General features: G+C 46.6%; 1 protein-coding gene across 1 annotated transcript in view; it reads right to left on the reverse strand.

The window, feature by feature from the left end:
* Positions 1–15,729, reverse strand: part of LOC119463517 (lipase 3) — a 28,384-nt gene extending 12,655 nt beyond the window's left edge. The window contains exons 1-5 of the mRNA XM_049655255.1: positions 15,634–15,729; positions 13,153–13,354; positions 11,797–11,901; positions 9,694–9,808; positions 2,929–3,079 (exon numbers count right to left, since the gene is read on the reverse strand). Coding sequence (XP_049511212.1) covers positions 2,929–3,079; positions 9,694–9,808; positions 11,797–11,901; positions 13,153–13,354; positions 15,634–15,729 — 669 coding nt within the window. The remainder of the gene's footprint in view (positions 1–2,928; positions 3,080–9,693; positions 9,809–11,796; positions 11,902–13,152; positions 13,355–15,633) is intronic.
* Between the last annotated feature and the right edge of the window lie 3,904 nt (positions 15,730–19,633).

Here is a 19,633-nt window from a genome sequence, read left to right on the forward strand (position 1 = left end):
TCTGTCACATGGAAACTCAAACAGAAATCAATTTTTTTCTTGCTTACAGGGCTATGAACCATTGATGAATCACTGCTTGGTGCCTCTGCCTCACGGGGTACGAGCCATTGTTCTGCCCTGCACGGCCGCCGGGATCGGCCCACCATTGTTTTCCATCGGGCCTCGTGTCACCGAAAATCCGGTGTCGCTGTAAACGGCGCCCGATAACGCTATGGCGTTCGACTCTTAAAGGTGAAGCTGACGCGTCCTCTAAGTTTTTATTCATCATTCATACATTCTGCGTTTCAGTCTATGAGGGCGTCAGGTGGTCCCTTGGCTCTGAAGCCACGGCGCTGAGACTATGAGTTCATGGAATAGAAATCGTAAAGTGTCTAACTGTTTCATTGAATTGGCCCGATCCGGAAAAGAATTTTTAGCTATAATAAACGATGTCATTTTCCTAGATATGTTAATTCATTTTGGATTGCGAATGTTGGCCACAACCAGAATATTCGGAATTTTCAATCAATAAATATTCACAATCAGAATATATCCCTGGGTTTTCCACTACTATAAATTGTTAATTGAATAAAGGGTAATGATTGGTAAAGTGAAACATTACAGCTATGCAGCAGTTCGCAGACAAACGCGGGGCAGTCATTTGGAATATCAGAAACAATATCATCATCATCATCAGCCTATATTTATGTCCACTGCAGGACGAAGGTCTCTCTCTGTGATCCCCAGTTACCCTTGTCTTGCGCTAGCTGATTCCCCAACTTGCGCCTGCAAATTTCCTAATTTCGCACCCCACCTAGTTTTCTTTCGTCCTCGACTGCGCTGCCCTTTTCTTGGTATCCATTCTTTAACTCTAATGGTTCACCGGTTATCCATCCTACACATTACATGGCCTGCCCAGCTCATTTTTCCGCTTAATGTCAACTATCGGCTATCCCTGTTTGTTCTCTCATCCGCACCGCTCTCTTCCTCTCTCTTCACGTTAGGCCTAACATTTGTCGTTCCATCGCTCGTTGTGTGGTCCTTAACTTGTTCTCGAGCTTCTTTGTTAACCTCCAAGTTTCTGCCCCATATGTTAGCACCGGTAGAATGCAATGATTGCACACTTTTCTTTCCAACGACAGTGATAAGCTCCCAGTCAGGATTTGGCAATGCCTGACGTATGCACTCCAACCCAATTTTATTCTTCTGTAAATTTCTTTCTCAGTGAACAGGGTCCCCTGTGCGTAACTGACCCTATAGATAAGCAAATTCTTTTACAGACCGTACGGGCTGACTGGCGATCCTGAATTCTTGTTCCCTTGCCAGGCTTTTGTACATTATGCTTGTCTTCTGCATATTAATCTTCAACCCTACTCTCACACTTTCTAGGTCAAGGTCCTCAATCATTTACTGTAATTCGTCCCCATCGTTGCTGAATAGGACAATGTCATGTGCAAACCGAAGGTTGCTGAGATATTCGCCGTTGATCCTCACTCCTAATATATAATGCAATAATATGTAAATAGCTAAATGAATAAGTACCCTATTCCTCAAAATCTACGTATGGACTGTAGAAAACTCGCCAAGTATTCGCAGATACTTCACGTACAATTTACAGATAGTCACTTTAAGGAAAAAGACAAAGAGAAACATACTATGTCTTCTGTATTCTGTAAGAATCCACCTAGTGGACTGTCCATTTCGGCTGTCGCTGCAGCTGCATAAGCGCGAAGCAGACTGGCTGGCTCCTTCTAGCTCATGCAGCTGGAGCCAATCGGTGACAGCCGAAATGAACAGTCCACTAGGTGGACTAACTCCCCCTCCACCGTGCACTCTGCTTTATGATGTCATGCTACTTGGACAGAAATTTCCATTGCCAAGCCTGGCGTAACCGAAGCGGTGACGTCAGAATCACCTCAGCGTACTAGGTAATGTCCCCATTAGGTTCTATGACAGTTGGGCAAGGTAGAAAAGCGTCACGGATTTATATGCACCGCCCTAGTGCTATCTAGGAGGCGTTGACGCACCTGCCTTCCTTTGTACCCCTTACCGCGCGCTCAACCCTCCCTCCCCCCCTTTCGCGCACAACACTGGGCGAGCGGGAAGACGACGCCAATTCTACTCGAGTGACCTTTTCACCCCTTTGCTCGGGCCTAGAAAAGACTACATCCTTAAGCTGAATGAAACGTAAATCCTCGATGACAGAAAAAGCGTAGTCAGGGACTTAATAAATTAACGGTTGCGTTGGTTCGATTGTTGTTTTTCGCCCCGTACATGCAGCATACCTGCTTCCGGTAATAACTGCGGCAAGCTATAGCAGGTGAGTCAGTAACGAGGGCTGAAGAGAACGAAAATTGAATGCTGAATGCTACGTCCGACCTCAACAGCCGATGCGACGGCTGAAAATGAATTCACGACTCCATTCAATACAATACATATAGCAATACCAAAATATAAACACGTGTACTTTGGAGCCGTTGCTGAGTTACCTATTCGCAGAGGAATCCTCGGCGTTTAAATTTGATCACCATATTTTTTTCCGACATTTTCGCGCAGTGTCGAAGGTTTTAATAAACCCGCCACTGTATTTCAGCGTCCATGCAAGACCCCGTTCAGAACCCGTGCTATATTACGATAGCAATTATAGGGACACTCAGCCGAATTTCCGCCGTCGCCGTGATGTTCCGTGTAAAGTACAAAGTGGGATAAGATCCCATCGCACCCAGTGGCGCAATATGCTGTAGGCCCGAGCAAAGTGGTGGGAGGGTTCACATGCTATAGCGGTCATGGGGTCTTGCGTTCCAGTTGCGACAAGGGTGTCCTTGTTCTAACAACTCGATACGGAGATACATCCATAATGATATGTCAGTGCACGCTTTAAGGCCTGAGGGTTTTAGGCTATGCCGTTGTGCTGACCTGTCAACGACTCCCCTGCTTTCACTTGCTTACTTTGTCGTTATACTGCGGCTTGTCAGCCAGCATCGCCCATGCGGCCGTGTTCCCCTGGGAGAATCCCACCAAGAAGAGCTGCGGCCATCCCGTGCTTGCCAGCACGTAGTCCACCAGGGCGGGTAGGTCCAGCAGCCCCACTTCATCCAGACTAAAGTCGCATAGTGAAAAAAGAAAGAAAGGTTCCACAGAATAAGTTAGAGGCGTGAAAAGTTCAAAATAACGAGCATCCGAAAGTCGTCATAGCGAATGAGACACTCACTACAGAGACTTCTTGCTCTGCCCTGCATAAAGTCGAGACATTTAAATATTGTGCGATATGGGGAACGCAAGTCGTTTTTGGTAATTTATGTATGCACTGCAAAGAAGAAAGTTTTAACGCTTTCGAACTTGTCCGCAAGCTATGGGCGTCTTGCGCTGGAGTTTTAGGTATACTAGTGGCGCCTGGTGGTAGCGAGGAAAGTTATCTGGGTAGCACTCAAGCGGTAATACTCAAGTTATCTGGGTAGCTACATCAAGCGAGCAGCGCACGAGGTGGCGCTGCAGCACAATTCGCACGTAGTACGTTACTGCGAGTTCGTATGCATTGTTTCAGTTATTTATCAGTTGCTAAAGGGACAGATGGCCGCTACTACAGCGCAGGCATAACTACTTGTCCAGCGGCATGCAGTCAACAAAGATTGCAGGAGGCCCGCCGTTTCGCGGCATGCTGAAAGACCGCTGCCGTCGTGGCACGTACCATCGTGCGATCGAATAGTTCCGTACACATGATGTCTGCTTATCGCTGCTGTGAATTCATTTACAGCAAGCATTTTCTCGCGTTTGTGCGCCTGAATCAAGCAGCGTGCAAACCTTACCTAAAGTTTAACTTCGTACGTGACTCGCTTCACTTGCGACCGCCCTAAAACTTCGCCGCTTATTTCTTGAACGGCATACACGTATTCGGCGTTGCATAATTTCTTGCCTTTGCGCAGCGTGCTACCCCTGAAAAAAAATCTTCGGCGTCCGATATTTGCTGCAGGCCGCGGTACGACACAACCGAAAGTGGCGGGTCCATAATGTAAACGTGATTTCCGAAGCAGAATACCGAGATTGGTACTACCCAGTTCTGGACAGAGAGCGCTCTTTAGCACCATTTTCGTATCGTTTTCGCAGTGCCCCCTGGGCAAAGCAGGAGCCCCATAATCGTCATCTGTCGTACGTGTGTTCCGTTCTTTTAGGGGCGAAGCTCCTTATGGCGTGGCCCGAGCGTCCCGTCGTAGGTAACCGCCACGTCTAGTTTTATGAATTGCTCAATAGATGGCGTTGTGTGTCCGTATATGTATGTATACACATATATACATATATATGTATACGTATAGTATAACCGGAAGCCGACTTCCGCTTCCGGTTCCACTTCCAGTTCCGCTTCCGATTCCACTTCCGGTCCCGCTTCCGGTTCCGGAAGCCAGCTTCCGGCTTCCGGAGAACGCTTCCGGCGTTTTATGAAAAAAAAAAAATTCCGAAAGTTGTGTCCGTAGCGCGGAATCGAACCAGGGACCCCTCCCTCGCTTCCGAACGCGCGGCGCTAACCACTACGCCACGAAGCGCACATAGACACACGCACCACGATGGCAATAAATACCCAACATTAACGAAAGGCCGCGTTTCTAGCGCGTTTCTAACGCGTTTGTGCTAGCGCGTTACGGCCCGTGTAAGAAGCTGGTGTAAGACGCTGTGGCCTCTCCGCCTTACCTTCAACGCGTTTCGAACGCGCTGCCCAGGGCGGTGGCAAGTCAAGTTCAAGTCGAGGAGCGTTTATGAATACGGGGGGTATACTCTCTCAGCAGTCATGTGATGGCGTCGGCAAACGCGATGCACGTTCCGGCATGTGTAACTGGCTGCGTAAGACGCTGTGGCCGCTCCACCTTACTAGAGAGTATTGCACGTTTCTAACGCGTTTGTGCTAGCGTCCCCTTAAGCGGGAGATCCGATGATTCCCTCCGGAGCTTCGCCCACTCATCATAATTCACCCCGTGGATATGCTGTGCTTTTTTTTTTACCAGTCGGCACTAGCTAATTTCCTTATAGGGACGCCTTGTGCTCACACGTGCTAGCCACTCGTGATCTGAAAGTACAGTGGGAGCACATCGTTAAAGAAATGAAATGCACGCAAGATGGATGACGATTGCAAGATAAGCTCCAAAGGGTGCTAAAGGTGTGAACAGGCGAGATACATAATACTTTAACAAATGGGCGTGCTGACACACTTGAACAAAACAAAGCCAACAAAAAAAAAACTACTCAATACCACGAATATGCCATATTTCCCAGTCAAATATTTGCACTTTATAAGAAAGACGGCATGAAATAGGAATCTTAGCTTAACAAAACACCATTCATTGGCCGCAGCTTCTCGGAAATCTTCAGTTCGCACTCACTTGACGTGATTGATGATTCCCTGATGCACGTGTCTTTCTGTTATGCGGCGCGAAATCTTACGCGTCATGTACATTTTCTTTTTTTTTTACTGTTTTGTTCTAAGCTCCGCCGTACAGGAGTGGTTTCATTGAAAAGTAGCCTTCTTTATTTTTACGATGCCTGACCAGTCGCTCCAGAGTGCACAGGCACCAGTGCATTCCGGACGCACCACGTTCACACATGTTTTATCCCTCCTGTTGCCAGATTAAGGACAACTTTCGCTGAGCACCCGCCGCACCTTCTACGATTCTGCCGATTCCGCATGACATGCGCCGAGCATTGACGTGATGCTAACCGTGTCTCATCATATGCGACCAGCTACTGGAATTGTTATCCCCTCTAATCGTCACTCGGGTTTACCGTCACTGGGAAGGCGCTCCGAAAATTCAGGAAACCCCTAAGACATAACACCCCACATAGCGCTATGTCTGTCATAACAAAAAACCAAGCCCCTTGGTCCTCCCTTATTCTCACTCAGCGCAGTGCTGTTCGCTATGCAAGTGAATATTATCCTATACAGTCCTTTTGTTATCCATAAGGCTAGTGTTAACGCACCTCCCCATTCTAAGAACCGTACAAGGAAGATGCGACAATGGCATCATCGAATACAAAATAACATTTGACAGAAAGCGGTAAATGTCAAGGAGACAGGCCTGGAATTTCTGGGAACTGAAAGGCATCACTAGGCCAATTGAGCAATGCGGCATCAGCACCTTCTCCAAGATGCACGAACGTGCTAAACGATGGCTCACAGCAACGCGTTAGTTTTCAGCGTTCGTTGAAACACATGATCGACGCACATGTTCAGATCCCGCTTACGCGTTCCAGTCTAGTTTAAGTGTAGATTAGTCCTGCCATTTAAAGTATGGCGGTCGGCAATGGAAGCCCTCAACCGCCATTCGTGTCTGTTTCAAGCATATCCCTTGAGATTAACATGAAATGGCAGAAACACATAGACCGCATCTACAGAAGGGAGTCCACAAACTAGCACATTTAAAACGATCGTTAAGGGAATTTGTGTTGTAAACTAACTGCGTACAAAACACTAATCAGGCCAATTTCGGCGTATGCGCTCGTTGTATGGTCTCCGTACTCTTCTTGTGTACGCTAACAAATTAGAATCTCTTCAAAAGGAGGCGCTAACATATAGCGCATATGACCATCGCTTTTCACCTTCATCACAAGCCCACGAGTTATCACTTATACGTGGCTTCGTATGCAATGTGCTCCGCACTTGGCTCTGAATGCACTGTGAATACATTGTGCGTACGCATGCATACACATGTCGCTACAAGTCTTTGAAGATGCTGGAGGCGAAATGCAAAAATGCCCGTGTGCTTGCGTTGTAGTGCACGTTAAAGAACCCCAGGTGGTCAAAATTATTCCGGAGCCCTCCACTACGGCGTGCCTTGTAATCAGAACTGGTTTTGGCACGTAAAACCCCAGAAATAAGAAGTTGTACATGCTAAATGTTTCTGTGTGACAGATGAATCCGAAGTGTATCCTGCGAATACAGAACGTTTTGGGGCAGGTATCTCGCTTTGGCTACGGTTCCTAAGTGGTACGACCTCTTCGGAATGCCAAGACATACTCGAAGACAGGTATTTCGCGCTGCCTCGAGTTTTGTATAGCTTGCTGGAGATAATTTTTGCGAGAATATTTCTAGAACCAGTGCTATGTCTAGCTTTTGGAAAGTGGTTGCAAGCATATCTATCTCGATTCCTGCTACGGTGTCGCCGATTACGCCAAGAAACATACCACCCTTAACAATGTCACCACGGTAAATCCTGCCATATATCCGTGGAATCAGTGCAAAAAAAAATAAAAAGAGAATGCCTCAAATAGTGACATCCCAAAAATACTCAGGAATATATACACAAATGCGCAACCGGCAACAAATACTGTCACGGATGACTCTACAATTTAACGTCGCTCATAGGGCGGTAGTCATAGACGTTAACTCCCGGCTTACCCAGATACAGCGGAAGAGGTTGCGATTGCGCTTGCGCTTACCGAACCCCTCTGCGAGGTAGTTCTTAGCGACTCACAACCCACAGTTCGTAACTACGGGCGGGGGCTCATTTCCTCCGAAGCTCTTCAGATCCTAAGGAAAGCTGGTCGACAGCACTTCGATAGCACCGCGATCATGTGGTTCCCAGCGCACGTCGCCATCCCCACCGACGAGGGCCCCCTGACTTGAATGAGGCGGCACACCGCTCTGCGCGAGAACTGACCCGCCGCGCAGAGTCTGAGACACCCTCTTCGAGTTCGGACTTCCTGGTGCGAAACACGCGATAACGCTTAGTAAGCTATAATGATATCACCAAGCACTACCAGTTAGGCAGGATGATATTGCCCCCACCTCACCCCACACTGAAACGTTGCCAGGCAGTCATCTGGCGACAACTGCAGACACACACCTTCCCCAGTCCAGTGCGATTGCAGCACACTTTCCCCACGCAATACCCGAGTGCTCTTTGCAAGTTATGTCAGGCAACTTGAGCGACACTCTCACACATGTTGTGGGAGTGTCCTGTTATAGCAGCGAAAATGGCAGTAGCTCCGGAGGCTCTTGCGTCGAAGTGGGCCGCCGCTCTGCGCAGGCTCCAACTCAAGACACAAGAGTGGGCAGTCAAGCGGGCCCGGGAGGCGGCGACGAGGCAAGGCCTCGAAGTCCCCTCATGGGAGACCTGAGCCCGGGTCGTTAAACTTCACCGGATTTCAATAAAGTTGTTTCCATTCATCCATCATAGGGCGGGCGGACATTTTGTGCCCTCTAGAGGACATTGCTTCTCGTTTCGTCTTGAGCGAGCGACATGTTCTACGTCAGCTAAGCTATGTGGCATTAAAGCGTGCCCTTACACATGTACTTCGACAGCATCTGCCAAGGAGCTGGGTGATATTCATGCATTCGAAAGCAGCCCTACAAAGTAGGTGGAATAGGTGCATAGCAAAGTAACAACCAACATACAGCCCGTGACATTGCCTATCTTCCCCACACAGCCAACATTGCTGGGCATTGCATCCCCTTCCAGTGAGTACCAGGTCATACCTGTACTGTATTTCGGAAAACGAGAAAGAAGACGAAGATGCCAGAAATGGACTGGAATACCGACATTATAAAGGAATCTTTTTTTACGATAGCCGATGCTTCGAACATGGCAAGAAAATATGCTCGTGAAGAAAAATATCGCCTCTGTAATCTGCCGTTTCACCAAGATAACATTCTGCGAGCCATTGACCCTGTAGTAAGATCAAGAATTACACGACCACTTCCTCACGACTTAGAGACATTGTAACATTGGCTTCGACAAAGCATAGCATTCACGAGTAATCATGTGTATCGTATAGGGCGTACTACCGATCCATCCTACTACGATAACTGTGGCAGCTTAGAGACAGTGATGCACATATTACCTAAATTCCCCTTGTACTGTGATAAGAGCCATTCTTTTGATTGCCAAATGGACATGGTTTTTCACGATCCGCTAATGTTTCCTACCATCTTAGGTCCAATGACCGGCCCTGCAAAGCAGTTGTGTGTCTTGAATTTATGATTCCAATACCTAGCAGAAATTCGCCTTCTCGGAAAGCTTTATGGGTCTAGTATATTATATAGAAAAGCCTAACCTCACCCACCATTTCTAATGTAAATATCATTTTCAGGTCCACTCGCGCATTTCGTATTTATCTTTATTCCCTTTCTTTTTTCTTTCCACTCTCCCTCTAGAATCTTTTAATCCTCTTCCCCCGCCCTATACCGAGTAGCATGTCAGTGGTTGTATACGCACGGTCAAAATCTGTTTTCTAATAAAGAGCTTCTTTCTCTCGCGGTCGGTCTATCTCTCTTCTCTCTCTCTCTCATATGTTGCATTTCTTGTGCTTTGTGTGCGTGTTTGATTTATTAATATAATCTGAACATTCGTCTTATGAAAAATATTTTTTCTGTATATTATTTGAGAAGTATTCTTTTTTGAAATTAAAGAGAATTGCACACTCCTATTTTTTGCCTTTAATACAAAATAGACGCGTAAATGTGCGCTTTCGGTGTGATGTCACGCTTGAACTGGGAGTGGTGTGGTGCACCCGCTACTTCGGACACTTCAAAAATGAATAAAATTAGTTAGTCGTTAGCTACAGAACAAACTCCACTCAGAGGCAGGTCATAATGATAAAATTGCGCTTCTTTGCTCGAAACGACAAGGCGGGGGGTCGCGGCGGCCCACCGCACCGGGAGCCGCTGACCCTATAGTGACGCCACTGCCTGTGGCATCTTAAGCGTAGATGGAGTCCCGCTACACTTACCGGAAGTCCCAGTATCGGCCGTCACTATCACTGTACTCCCTGTGGCCCCTCGAGTAAGGCGTGCCGCGGCAGTTTCCCAGCCACACATCGTAGCCGGCGTCGGCAAGCAGGAATCCTGCACAAAGAAATATCGTGCACATTCTGCGTAAGCATTACTCAGAGTGGTGCCGCAATACGCCCTGGAGTGGTTAATTTCTAAAGCCTTATTCCACAGTTCAGTGGTCAATGTTAGCTCCTATGGAGGTGTACAGTTGCCAGTCACGTTAGTGGCAGGCAACTCGCTGAACACACACACGAATGCCTGGATCCTTTCGCCGAAGATGAAGCATGGCCTCCGAGCATGGCCGCCGGCTGTCTTATTTGGCGTGCTCCCCAGGAAACAAATGTAATGCAGCTCGATCGCCCAGCCGCCCCTGGATGGCGCTGTTAGCCGACAGGTACGGTGCACGCGGAGGCGGCCGTAGAAGTCAAGTATGCGCGGAATCTCAACCTGCGCACTGCCTATGTATTCACGTGTTGAGGACGATTTTCACAGCATATATCCCAGGCAATTTTAAATGCGCAACCATTTCTATGTCGAGTGACTGAGGAAAACCATCGCTAACGAGTGACGCTGTCACTGCATAAATAAAATGTTGTATTATTAAAAATGAATTAGCGGTGGTGACTTTCCAACCTATGATCCCACGCTCAGTACCCGAGTGTTTTGCCCACAATGTCTGAAGCAGGCAATGCTGGGCTAAACACCCACGCTCGCAGAATGCGAATACATCTGAAACATATGAATGTGTTGTACCACGTTGTAGGAGTTGTCGCGCAATACAGATAGATAAGCACTCAATGAGGTGATAAGGACGATAAGTATAATGATGATGAGTTTATGGGTCTGACCGCGGTTAAAAAGAGCGATAAGGGTGTATAATGGTCGGAGCAATTCTGGTAAGGTTGACAACAACCGAGAAGTCTTGCTGTCCGTCCGTCCGTCCGTCCGTCCGTCCGTCCGTCCGTCCGTCCGTCCGTCCGTCCTTCTGTCTGTCTGTCTGACCGTTCCCCGCTTACCTGGATCACTGAGTGGTTCGTGGTTGGATGGTTAGCACATCCAGCTGCTGTGCTGAGGTAACAGGGTTCGAAACCAGCCACTAGACCAACTTGGGTCACTCAGTATTTAGAAATCTGTTCATAGCGCGTCTGTTGAACGAAGTTCTTTCACTCCGACAAAGGTCACTGTAGATGCGGGACTGGGTAGGCGCCATGGTTCGAAGAAACTCTTTGCACTGGGTATGTGTCACTCAGTCTCTGTTGGTCTTCAATGAACCTCTTAGATGCCAGCTTGGGTCGTTGGGTATATGTGCCAGTAGGTGTGCGCCAGTTTTGAATGAACCGTTTTCACGCCAACTTGAGTATCTACGTACGTGCCACTGGGAATGTGTCGCTCCACAATGGCGAAAAGCATCCCTTAAGTTTATCCGATGCTGCCCGGAATTGAAACCACGTGACAAAGGACAACAGTCCGATGCACCAGCAGGCTGCGCCACAAATTCATTGGTCACAGCCGCTTTTCAAAGCAAGCCATTGACGCCACAGCTATAGCGATCTGCGCCACGAATGCACTAGTGATGTGCCGCTCTTCAATGAATGTCTCGCCAAGTGGGTCACCGAGACTGTGTCACTGAGTTTACGGACGAGCGAGCGCACAATTCTCAACGTTCGCAGGCACCGGCGAGCCACGATTGTTGTCTCGGAGGCCACGCATGGACTTTTAGGTAGCGCCACTAGATGGCGCAGCGTGCCCAAAAAGAAGCGCGAGAGAGGAGCCCAGTTGCCGCATGACGGGTTTCTCAGCGTTCGCACACCGTTGTGCGCCATGCATTTCGGATGCCACATCAGGCTTCGGGGTGGTCGCTCTAGATGGCCCCGATTATTCTTAGGGAACCGCGAAAGAGAAGGCTCACTGCAGTGCACGCCTCATACATTAATCGGTTCAATAATGGCTATACATTATGCAGCTATATTGATTCAATGCTAACATATTACCGTCACGGTCATCGTGAAATCGGTTCCGCCGAATTTTTCCTCGCCTCATCCAAACCTGAGCTACAGTACCGGAGCGCGCGAACGCCTCCTCGACGCACGAAAAGCCCTCGGGTATGAGCGTCGCGATGCGGAGAAGGCGCCGGCCACGTCCATCACTGAAATTACGCACTCCCCCTGCGAATGGGAAGGCCGGAGGAAAACCTGCCTGCCAGCGTGCGCAAATCTCGGAGGCCATTGGTTAAGTCACATTTGACAAAGTGGTTCACAATGCATTTGTGGCAATTTCGTGAATGCAAAAAATATTGCATATGATTTCATTAGCTGACACTTTGAAGTTCCAAGCAAGCTCACAATTCACCGTTGTACTCTAGCCTGTGTGAATATCAAAGTACATATTTTGTATGCTTTCCAGAGGGAAGAATTTGTAAGTGACCAATCGTCGTGTCACTTTGTGGCGCTCGTTTTATTCCTCTCCATGAACATGTGCCAGCTCGCCCAGCAAGTCCTCAGAGAAAATTCCGATGCCTTTTTCAGGAAGTCACGTTTCAGTCAGTGTTTCAAGCATGGCTCTCACAGCTTGTTATCTGGACCCCGAGCAACTGTGCGCACCTATTCGGACTTACGACACAATATTGTGTGCGCGCTTATGGCCTTGACAGGTATTTCCTTGTATGTCTGCACCATATTCGTCTAAACGTGGCCAACACAAAGTAACTCCTGTATAAAATAGAGAATAGAGTCGCCAATATGTCCCGAGTGTTATGAAAGAGAGGAGAGCCCATATAATCTGCAATTGCAGCCGATTTACACTTCAAACGCGCATTTAATGTGCCTAAACTGCGCATTTAATGTGGCTGAGGGATCGCAGGCACTGCTCCAACACGCACTTGTGCCTTGGGCTAGCTAGTAGGTTATATGCGTGCCGCACCTTCCTTTTTAACACCGGTCCGCACAGGTCCTTTTTACCACTTCTGTGATACACTGGTCTGTTCTCATCTAGATATTTTGGCCATGTATGTTGCGTGTTTTATATGTGTTCTGCGGCCGTAACATGTCCTGCGAATATAGTTAGAGTAGAATAGGTGTGCCGCAGAGCCAACCACTCCAATTGGCATTGCAGGGGCTGCCTGTTTCTCTCGCCTAGCACTCTTTGTTTACATTGACTTGCGACTGCAATATCCCCTGCTCGGTATCCCATTCAATTTGCTACTTACGTTTCATGATAGAAAAAAGTAAGGCGTGCAGACACAGGCATAAGAAGAGGGATCCGTACAACACAAACGTCCGTTTTCCTCTTCTTGTGGCCGTGTCTGCTCACCTAAATTTCTTTCTAACGTGAATCCTTCCCAACTGTCTCAATTTTCTCTCGTTCTATCCTGCTAGCGGTCCAGCCCACGGCCGCAAGTGAAGGAGGCGTTCTCTGACCGAGGCTCTGGTGCGGGTAGTTGATGACCCACTCGGCAGCCGAAGACAGCAACCCGTGGACGAGCAGCACCGGTGGCCCCGAGAGCGTGCCGGGCGGCTGTCTTCCACCTCTCGGCACGCGCTGCAAGCTGAGCACGTAGCCATCCTCGGTGACAGTCACGTGTTCCTCGGCCGGGTAACCCTTGCTGCGCACGAGTTCGGCCTGCACGACAAAGTTATTGGTTGACGTACAGATTTTTCTTTTCGGCAAATGAGGGCAACGCAGGCACTTTAGTTAGTCAAACGATTACAATATACTGCAACAGGCCGCAAGAATAAGCTGGGGTCGGCCTTACACCATACCTCACGTGAACCTGGGGTCCAACAGCTAAAGACCCAGTGAACTGTCCAAATTGGGTTGCGCAGCTTCTGCAGCTGGAATTCACCACTGCTTGTAGCTGATGACAACAATATGGCCGGTGAGATTACGATAAGGTCGGTAAATTGTCCTCATTCCTTCGTGACAGATCTGTCCGTAGCCACTCATAGTCACAATATTGAGAACAGTTTCAACGACTACTTTATAACGAGAGCGGAAACATTTTTTTAAGTGTCGCTTTTTCTGAACCCTCCCCGGCTTTGTACAACGCAGTTCTATATGTTTTATATATATAGTTCTATATATAGCAAAACATATGGTTCTATATGTTTCGCTCCTACAATCGCAATTATTACAAAAAAGCGATACATAAAGATTCTATATTCAATTCACGAAATTAGTACAGAATGCTTCCACCAGTACATCTTATGTGAGGTTGAGCACAGATGCAGTGAAACTTTTCTGTAAAGAATTGCTCTAAAACAAAATCACCTGTATAACGAAGACGCCTTATGTACCTACCGAACTTCTACTAGTATCTTTCATATGTAATGCGATCGCCTCTGTATCAAAGACTACTAAAACTGAACTACATGTACAACGAAGTAATTTAGGCGTACCTGACGGCTGAATTGTTACTTTACAACGAACGTGCGTAGCGGTGCCACCGCAGCTCCCCAACACCGCCATCCACAGTTGCGGTATGCGTAGGGTGATCGCTATCGAGCTCGACAACGACCACGCGGGAGTGTCCAGACCGGGTTGTATTCCTATTACATGCACACACGATGAGAGGCTCGAAAGTGATCACTGATGACGTCGTCAAAAGTAATCCGTACAGGAGGAAGCGATTATAGCGGAAATAAAGAAGCCTGCCGATGAACCAGTTTTGACAAATGAGGCAATAGTGACATTCGATGTTCTGCAGCCGTGCCTAGCACCACTTCTGTGTTTCACCGCGGGACATGGCGTCCGCGTCAATTCCGTAAGGTCGGCTGCAGTAGCACATTCCGTCGCGCCAAAGTAGGCAGAAGAAAATAAGCGACTTCTTTCAATACGTATCTCTTGAATTAGCGGTAAATGAACGTTTTCTTTTGCTGAACATCCTTAGGCTGCTCTATTGCAAGCGGTACAAATGTTAGATTACTACAACGAATCGACCTGACCTGCGTTACGAAGAATTTTGGAGGTTCCAGGCACTTTTTTTTAAAGGCGTTGGACTACATTCGCATTTAGGTAAACGTGGCACACACGTCGTCAACAATAATCAATGTTATGAAAAGTTCTAAATGACAAATAATGAGCATTAATTAGGACATGTGATGGCACATGTCAAAGCGTGTAAATATAATTTAGCTCAATATTGATGACCTTCGATTTCACAGAGAACTACGAAATTACTCGTCTTGTAAATTTATAAATATAGTAATTTCATATACGTAGCTGAGTAATATATATATATATATATATATATATATATATATATATATATATATAGCTAGCATTTATCTTGCATCTTTCTATCCATCTCCACAATGTTTTCTTTTTCTTCAAAATCTACTTTGTACTGCTACCTATGACTGTAACGGTTCCGGTCGTGTAGCGCATCCGGTAACTGATCTAAACGCCTCTTGCTTATCTCAACTGCTGACCGGTTGATGCTTCCATCCATTTTAAATCCACCAGCACTAGCAGACACTAGCACCACAGTTCCTTCTAGTGGTTATTGAAGGCAACTCCATTGCTTGCGCTTGTGGCCGTCCACTCTCTACCTTCATAATGGAGCATCCAGTGGACGAAACTAGCTCTGTCATTCCCAAACAGTTGCCCGCGTTGTGGAAATTTTAAACAAATTCTTCTGCCATGGATTCTGCCAAAAAAATGAATTGCAGCTTCAGTTAAAATTTAATTACTATAGCAAATGATTATTTAAAAATTGGTTTGTTACACTATACACCGCCCTCCGGAGACACTTCATATCAACATATCAAAATTGCAAACTATGGGCTTTCCGTAAAGTTTCTCGCACTTCAACCACCTTTGAGGCATCACATCCAGGATACATCAGATGTTAGGCATTACACGGTTAGTAGGAATGCGCGACTAAAGTTTTCTCCACTCACCGGGCTCAGAAACGCGTCGGGTTGCCACTGGCTCAAGCTGCACGATCGCTGGACACGGCAGGCAAACCACAGTGCGCAGCAGAGAAGCCATAGCATGGACGCCGGCACAACCACCAAGCGGCAGGCACTCCTTGGCCCTTCGAGAAAGACACACGGCTTGTTTTGACCTTGGAGGCACCGTTTTCGGTCGGTGTGGTCCAGGAAAGAGCGAAGCCGTGCGATCGGCGTTTCGCGAACCGGGCGGGCTCGATTTTCTAGGTCACTGGGTTTCTTTCGGTCGCACGTGTCCAGGAGGCGCTGCTCTGCGGAATACTAACGCTGGGGGAAGAAACGAGTGACTTTTGAACCTAAGTGCATGGGTAAACTTTGACAGCCGATAAGATTGAGCCTTCAATCAGACCGCATCGACGTCTGCTTACTTACGCAACGTATGCAGAGAAAATAAACCACCGATCAACCCCTTATTTTTAGAAGGTTAAACAATCCAGAATATTTATGGCAACGTGTTAAGCAATCAAATTTATTTATGCAATACATAAATTCGGAGACTAGACCTGCCCAAAAAGACATATGGAGGAAGAGTGGAACACATTAGCGTTCAAAGATCGTAGACTGCTTCTCACGCTTCCCTGCAACTACAGCTTATGTAACCGTAATTTTTTTTCCTGAAAACGCTGGTGGCGAACACAATACACGAAAGCGAGCTTCCAGATTTTTTTTTTTTTTTTGATCGTGCTGCAAGGAACCGAGCGCGCCGTGCCGCTCCTACTAAGACCTTAACGGCAGCTGGAAAACTTTATCGCGTTAAAAGGGGTTTGTGTTTGAGTTTCCACGTAACAGAATTATGTTTTCTCGTATATTCGAATTACATCCCAACGCTATCTTATCTGTAGGTTGTGTGCAAGAGGTACTTTACGAATTTTCTGACGGATTTTACTTTGAGAAATTCAATTCCTTCAGTAACGCCTCTGCGCCACGCGGTGGGCCTGGTTGAATCGGCATGTGTGGTTCGAGACGTTTTTCTTGGTCGGAAACACCACCGGTGACGCCAACACCGGAATTTCAGTGGCAAAGGGGCCCTTAACGCTGTCGCGTTATTATCTGTTCGCACAATGGTAGGCCGTGGCTTCCTGCCATATCCAAGGGAGCAACAGCAGAGGCCGTGAATAAAGGCACACATATATAAATACCTATAAACGATAGTTGTGCATATGCAATAGCAGCCTAAGGCTCAGTGTTAGTATTCACAAAATGGAATTATTTAGTTTTTTCCAAACAAATACAGGGTATTCCTGAAAATGTGTTCGAAATATCTTTAACATAATTAATATGATATAAGCGATTTCCTCTCGATCGTTTTTCGCATAAGGACACGCCTGATGTGTGTTTTTATACAAGTAGTTATATAGCATTAGAAGTTTTAGACAAGCACTTATACCTTTTTAACCGAAAGAGCCAGATAACCGAAGTGTTGGACTTCAAGCCCACCGTCCGAGTAGTTCCTCACCATTTCCAGATGTTGTGAAATGCTGGCAATGCTAATTTTTAGAGGGTAATGAATTCTTACAAGATTCCAGCTGCTAAGGACGCTCATGAAAAGGAAACACACCGAAATTGTTTCATTATTGCATCTTTTCTATGTAAAAGGAAATCAAAATGGCTTTTCCTGAACACCCTGTATATTTGTTGCTCTAGGAAGGAAACTGTTTTACGATCAATGCAGCAATTATATTTCAATGCTATTTTCTCTGCGTTTCGTAAATGGCGCGATTGGCCCTCGCCTATGTGAGTGCCGGGATCGGCCACGCGTGAGCAGCTGATCGTACGAAGGGAATGAAATTGAGTCTGAGAATCCCTTGCATAATGCAACCACTGCAGTCTGCCGGTTGTACGTTATTCGTTTAGGTACCAATGTTGTGGGTGTCCTATGGTATATGCTGCTAAACTTGCTAGACTACGCAATCTGAGGAACGTTGGCGCCCGTTATGACATGGACGTTGTTGGTTTTTTTTTTCTGCTTCGCGCAGGTTATCCGGCCGCGGCTTGGTTGAGGGTTCACCAGGCAAAAAGTCTCAACTCTCAAGCACAGGTCGTAGTCCGTGGAATGTAACACTGGAATAGTGTATAAGCGGGCGTTATTGTGTAGACGTTACTACATAGGACAGTCGGAAAGGTGCACCAATATTACATTGTATGAACACGAAAGCAGAAGAAAGGATAACGAACAGGCACACCTCTACTGCAATAACTGGTATGTGTGGGTGTATGCCAGACTTTGGTAGCAGTAACATCATTGCGCGACAAAAATATAATGTAACTAGCTTAATCATTGAAGCATACCCCATCCAGACGACAAAATATTCATGCTTCAAGCATCCATCATTCATCATCATAAGCCTATATTTATGTCCACTGCAGGACGAAAGCCTCTCCTGCGATATCTAGTTACCCCTGTCTTGCGCTGATTCCAACTTGCGCCTGAAAATTTCCTAACTTCATCACCCCACCTAGTTTTCTGGCGTCCTCGACTGCGCTTCCCTTCTCTTGGTATCTATTCTGTAAGTCTAATGGTCAACCGGTTACACATCCTACGCATTAAATGGCCTGCCCAGCTCCATTATCCCCGTTTGCTCCATTATGAGCTATCCCCGTTTGCGCTCTGATCCACACCGCTCTCTACCCGTCTTCTAAGGTTAGGCCTAACATTTTTTCATTCCATGGCTCTTTGTGCGGTCCTTAACTTGTTCTCGAGCTTCTTTGGTAACCTCCAAGTTTCTGCCTCATATGTTAGCACCGGTAGAATGCAATGATTGTACACTTTTCTTTTCAACGACAGTGGTAGACTCCAAGTCAGGATTTGGCAATGCCTGCCGTATGCACTTTATTTTATTCTTCTGTAAATCCCTTTCTCATGATCAGGGTACCCTGTGAGTAATTGACCTAGATAAACAGTACTCCTTCACAGACTCAAACGCTAACTGGAGATCCTGAATTCTTGTTTCCTTGCCAGGCTATTGAACATTATCTTTGCCTTCTGCAAACTCACTCTTACACTTTCTCGGTTAATGTGCTCAATCGTTTCTGTAATTCGTCCCCATTCTTACTGAATAGGACAATGTCGTCTGCAAACCGAAGGTTGCTGAGATATTCGCCGTTGATCCTCACTCCTAAGCCTTCCCAGTCTAAGAGCTTGAATACTTCTTCTAAGCATGCAGTGAATAGCATTGGAGAGATTGTTTCTCCTTGCTGACCCCTTTCTCGATAGGTAACTTTCTACTTTTCTTGTGGAGAACCAAGGTGGTTGTAGAATCCCTGTATGTACTCGCAAAGATATTTATGTATGCCTCTTGTAATCCTTACTTACGCAATGCCTCTATGACTGCTCGTATCTCGACTGAATCAATTGCCTTTTCATAATCTATGAAAGCCATATAGAGAGGTTGATTCTGCTCTGCAGATTTCTCGATTACGTGATCGATGACATGGATATGAACCACCACAGAATATCCCTTCCTGAAGCCAGCCAATTATCTTGGTTGGCTGAAGTCGTGTTGCCCTGATTCTATTGGAAATTACCTTCTTTAACGTCTCCTTTCTTATGAATTAGTATAAAGTTATTGTTCTTCCAGCTCTCTGGTACACGTGCAGTCGTGAGGAATTGCCTATAAAGAGCCGCAAGCTTTTTCAAGCATGATATCTCCTCCATCTTTGATTAAATCGACTGTTATTCCATCTTCTCCAGCAGATTTTCTTCTGTTCATGCCTTTCAAGGCCCTTCTAACTTCATTGCTAGTTATAGAAGGAGCCTCTGTATCCTGTTCATCACTTCTTCGAATGAAAGTAGCTTGGCTGCTCTGGGTACTGTACATGTCAGTATACAATTCTTCCGCTAGTTTTACTATGTCATCGAAATTACTGATGATATTACCCTGCTTATCTTTCAGTGCATACATCTTGCTTTGTCCTATGCCAAGTTTTCTTCTCATTGATTGCATGCTGC

The sequence above is a fragment of the Dermacentor silvarum genome, chromosome 9 (assembly GCF_013339745.2).
Source record: "Dermacentor silvarum isolate Dsil-2018 chromosome 9, BIME_Dsil_1.4, whole genome shotgun sequence".
In the NCBI taxonomy this organism is placed as follows: Eukaryota; Metazoa; Arthropoda; class Arachnida; order Ixodida; family Ixodidae; genus Dermacentor; species Dermacentor silvarum.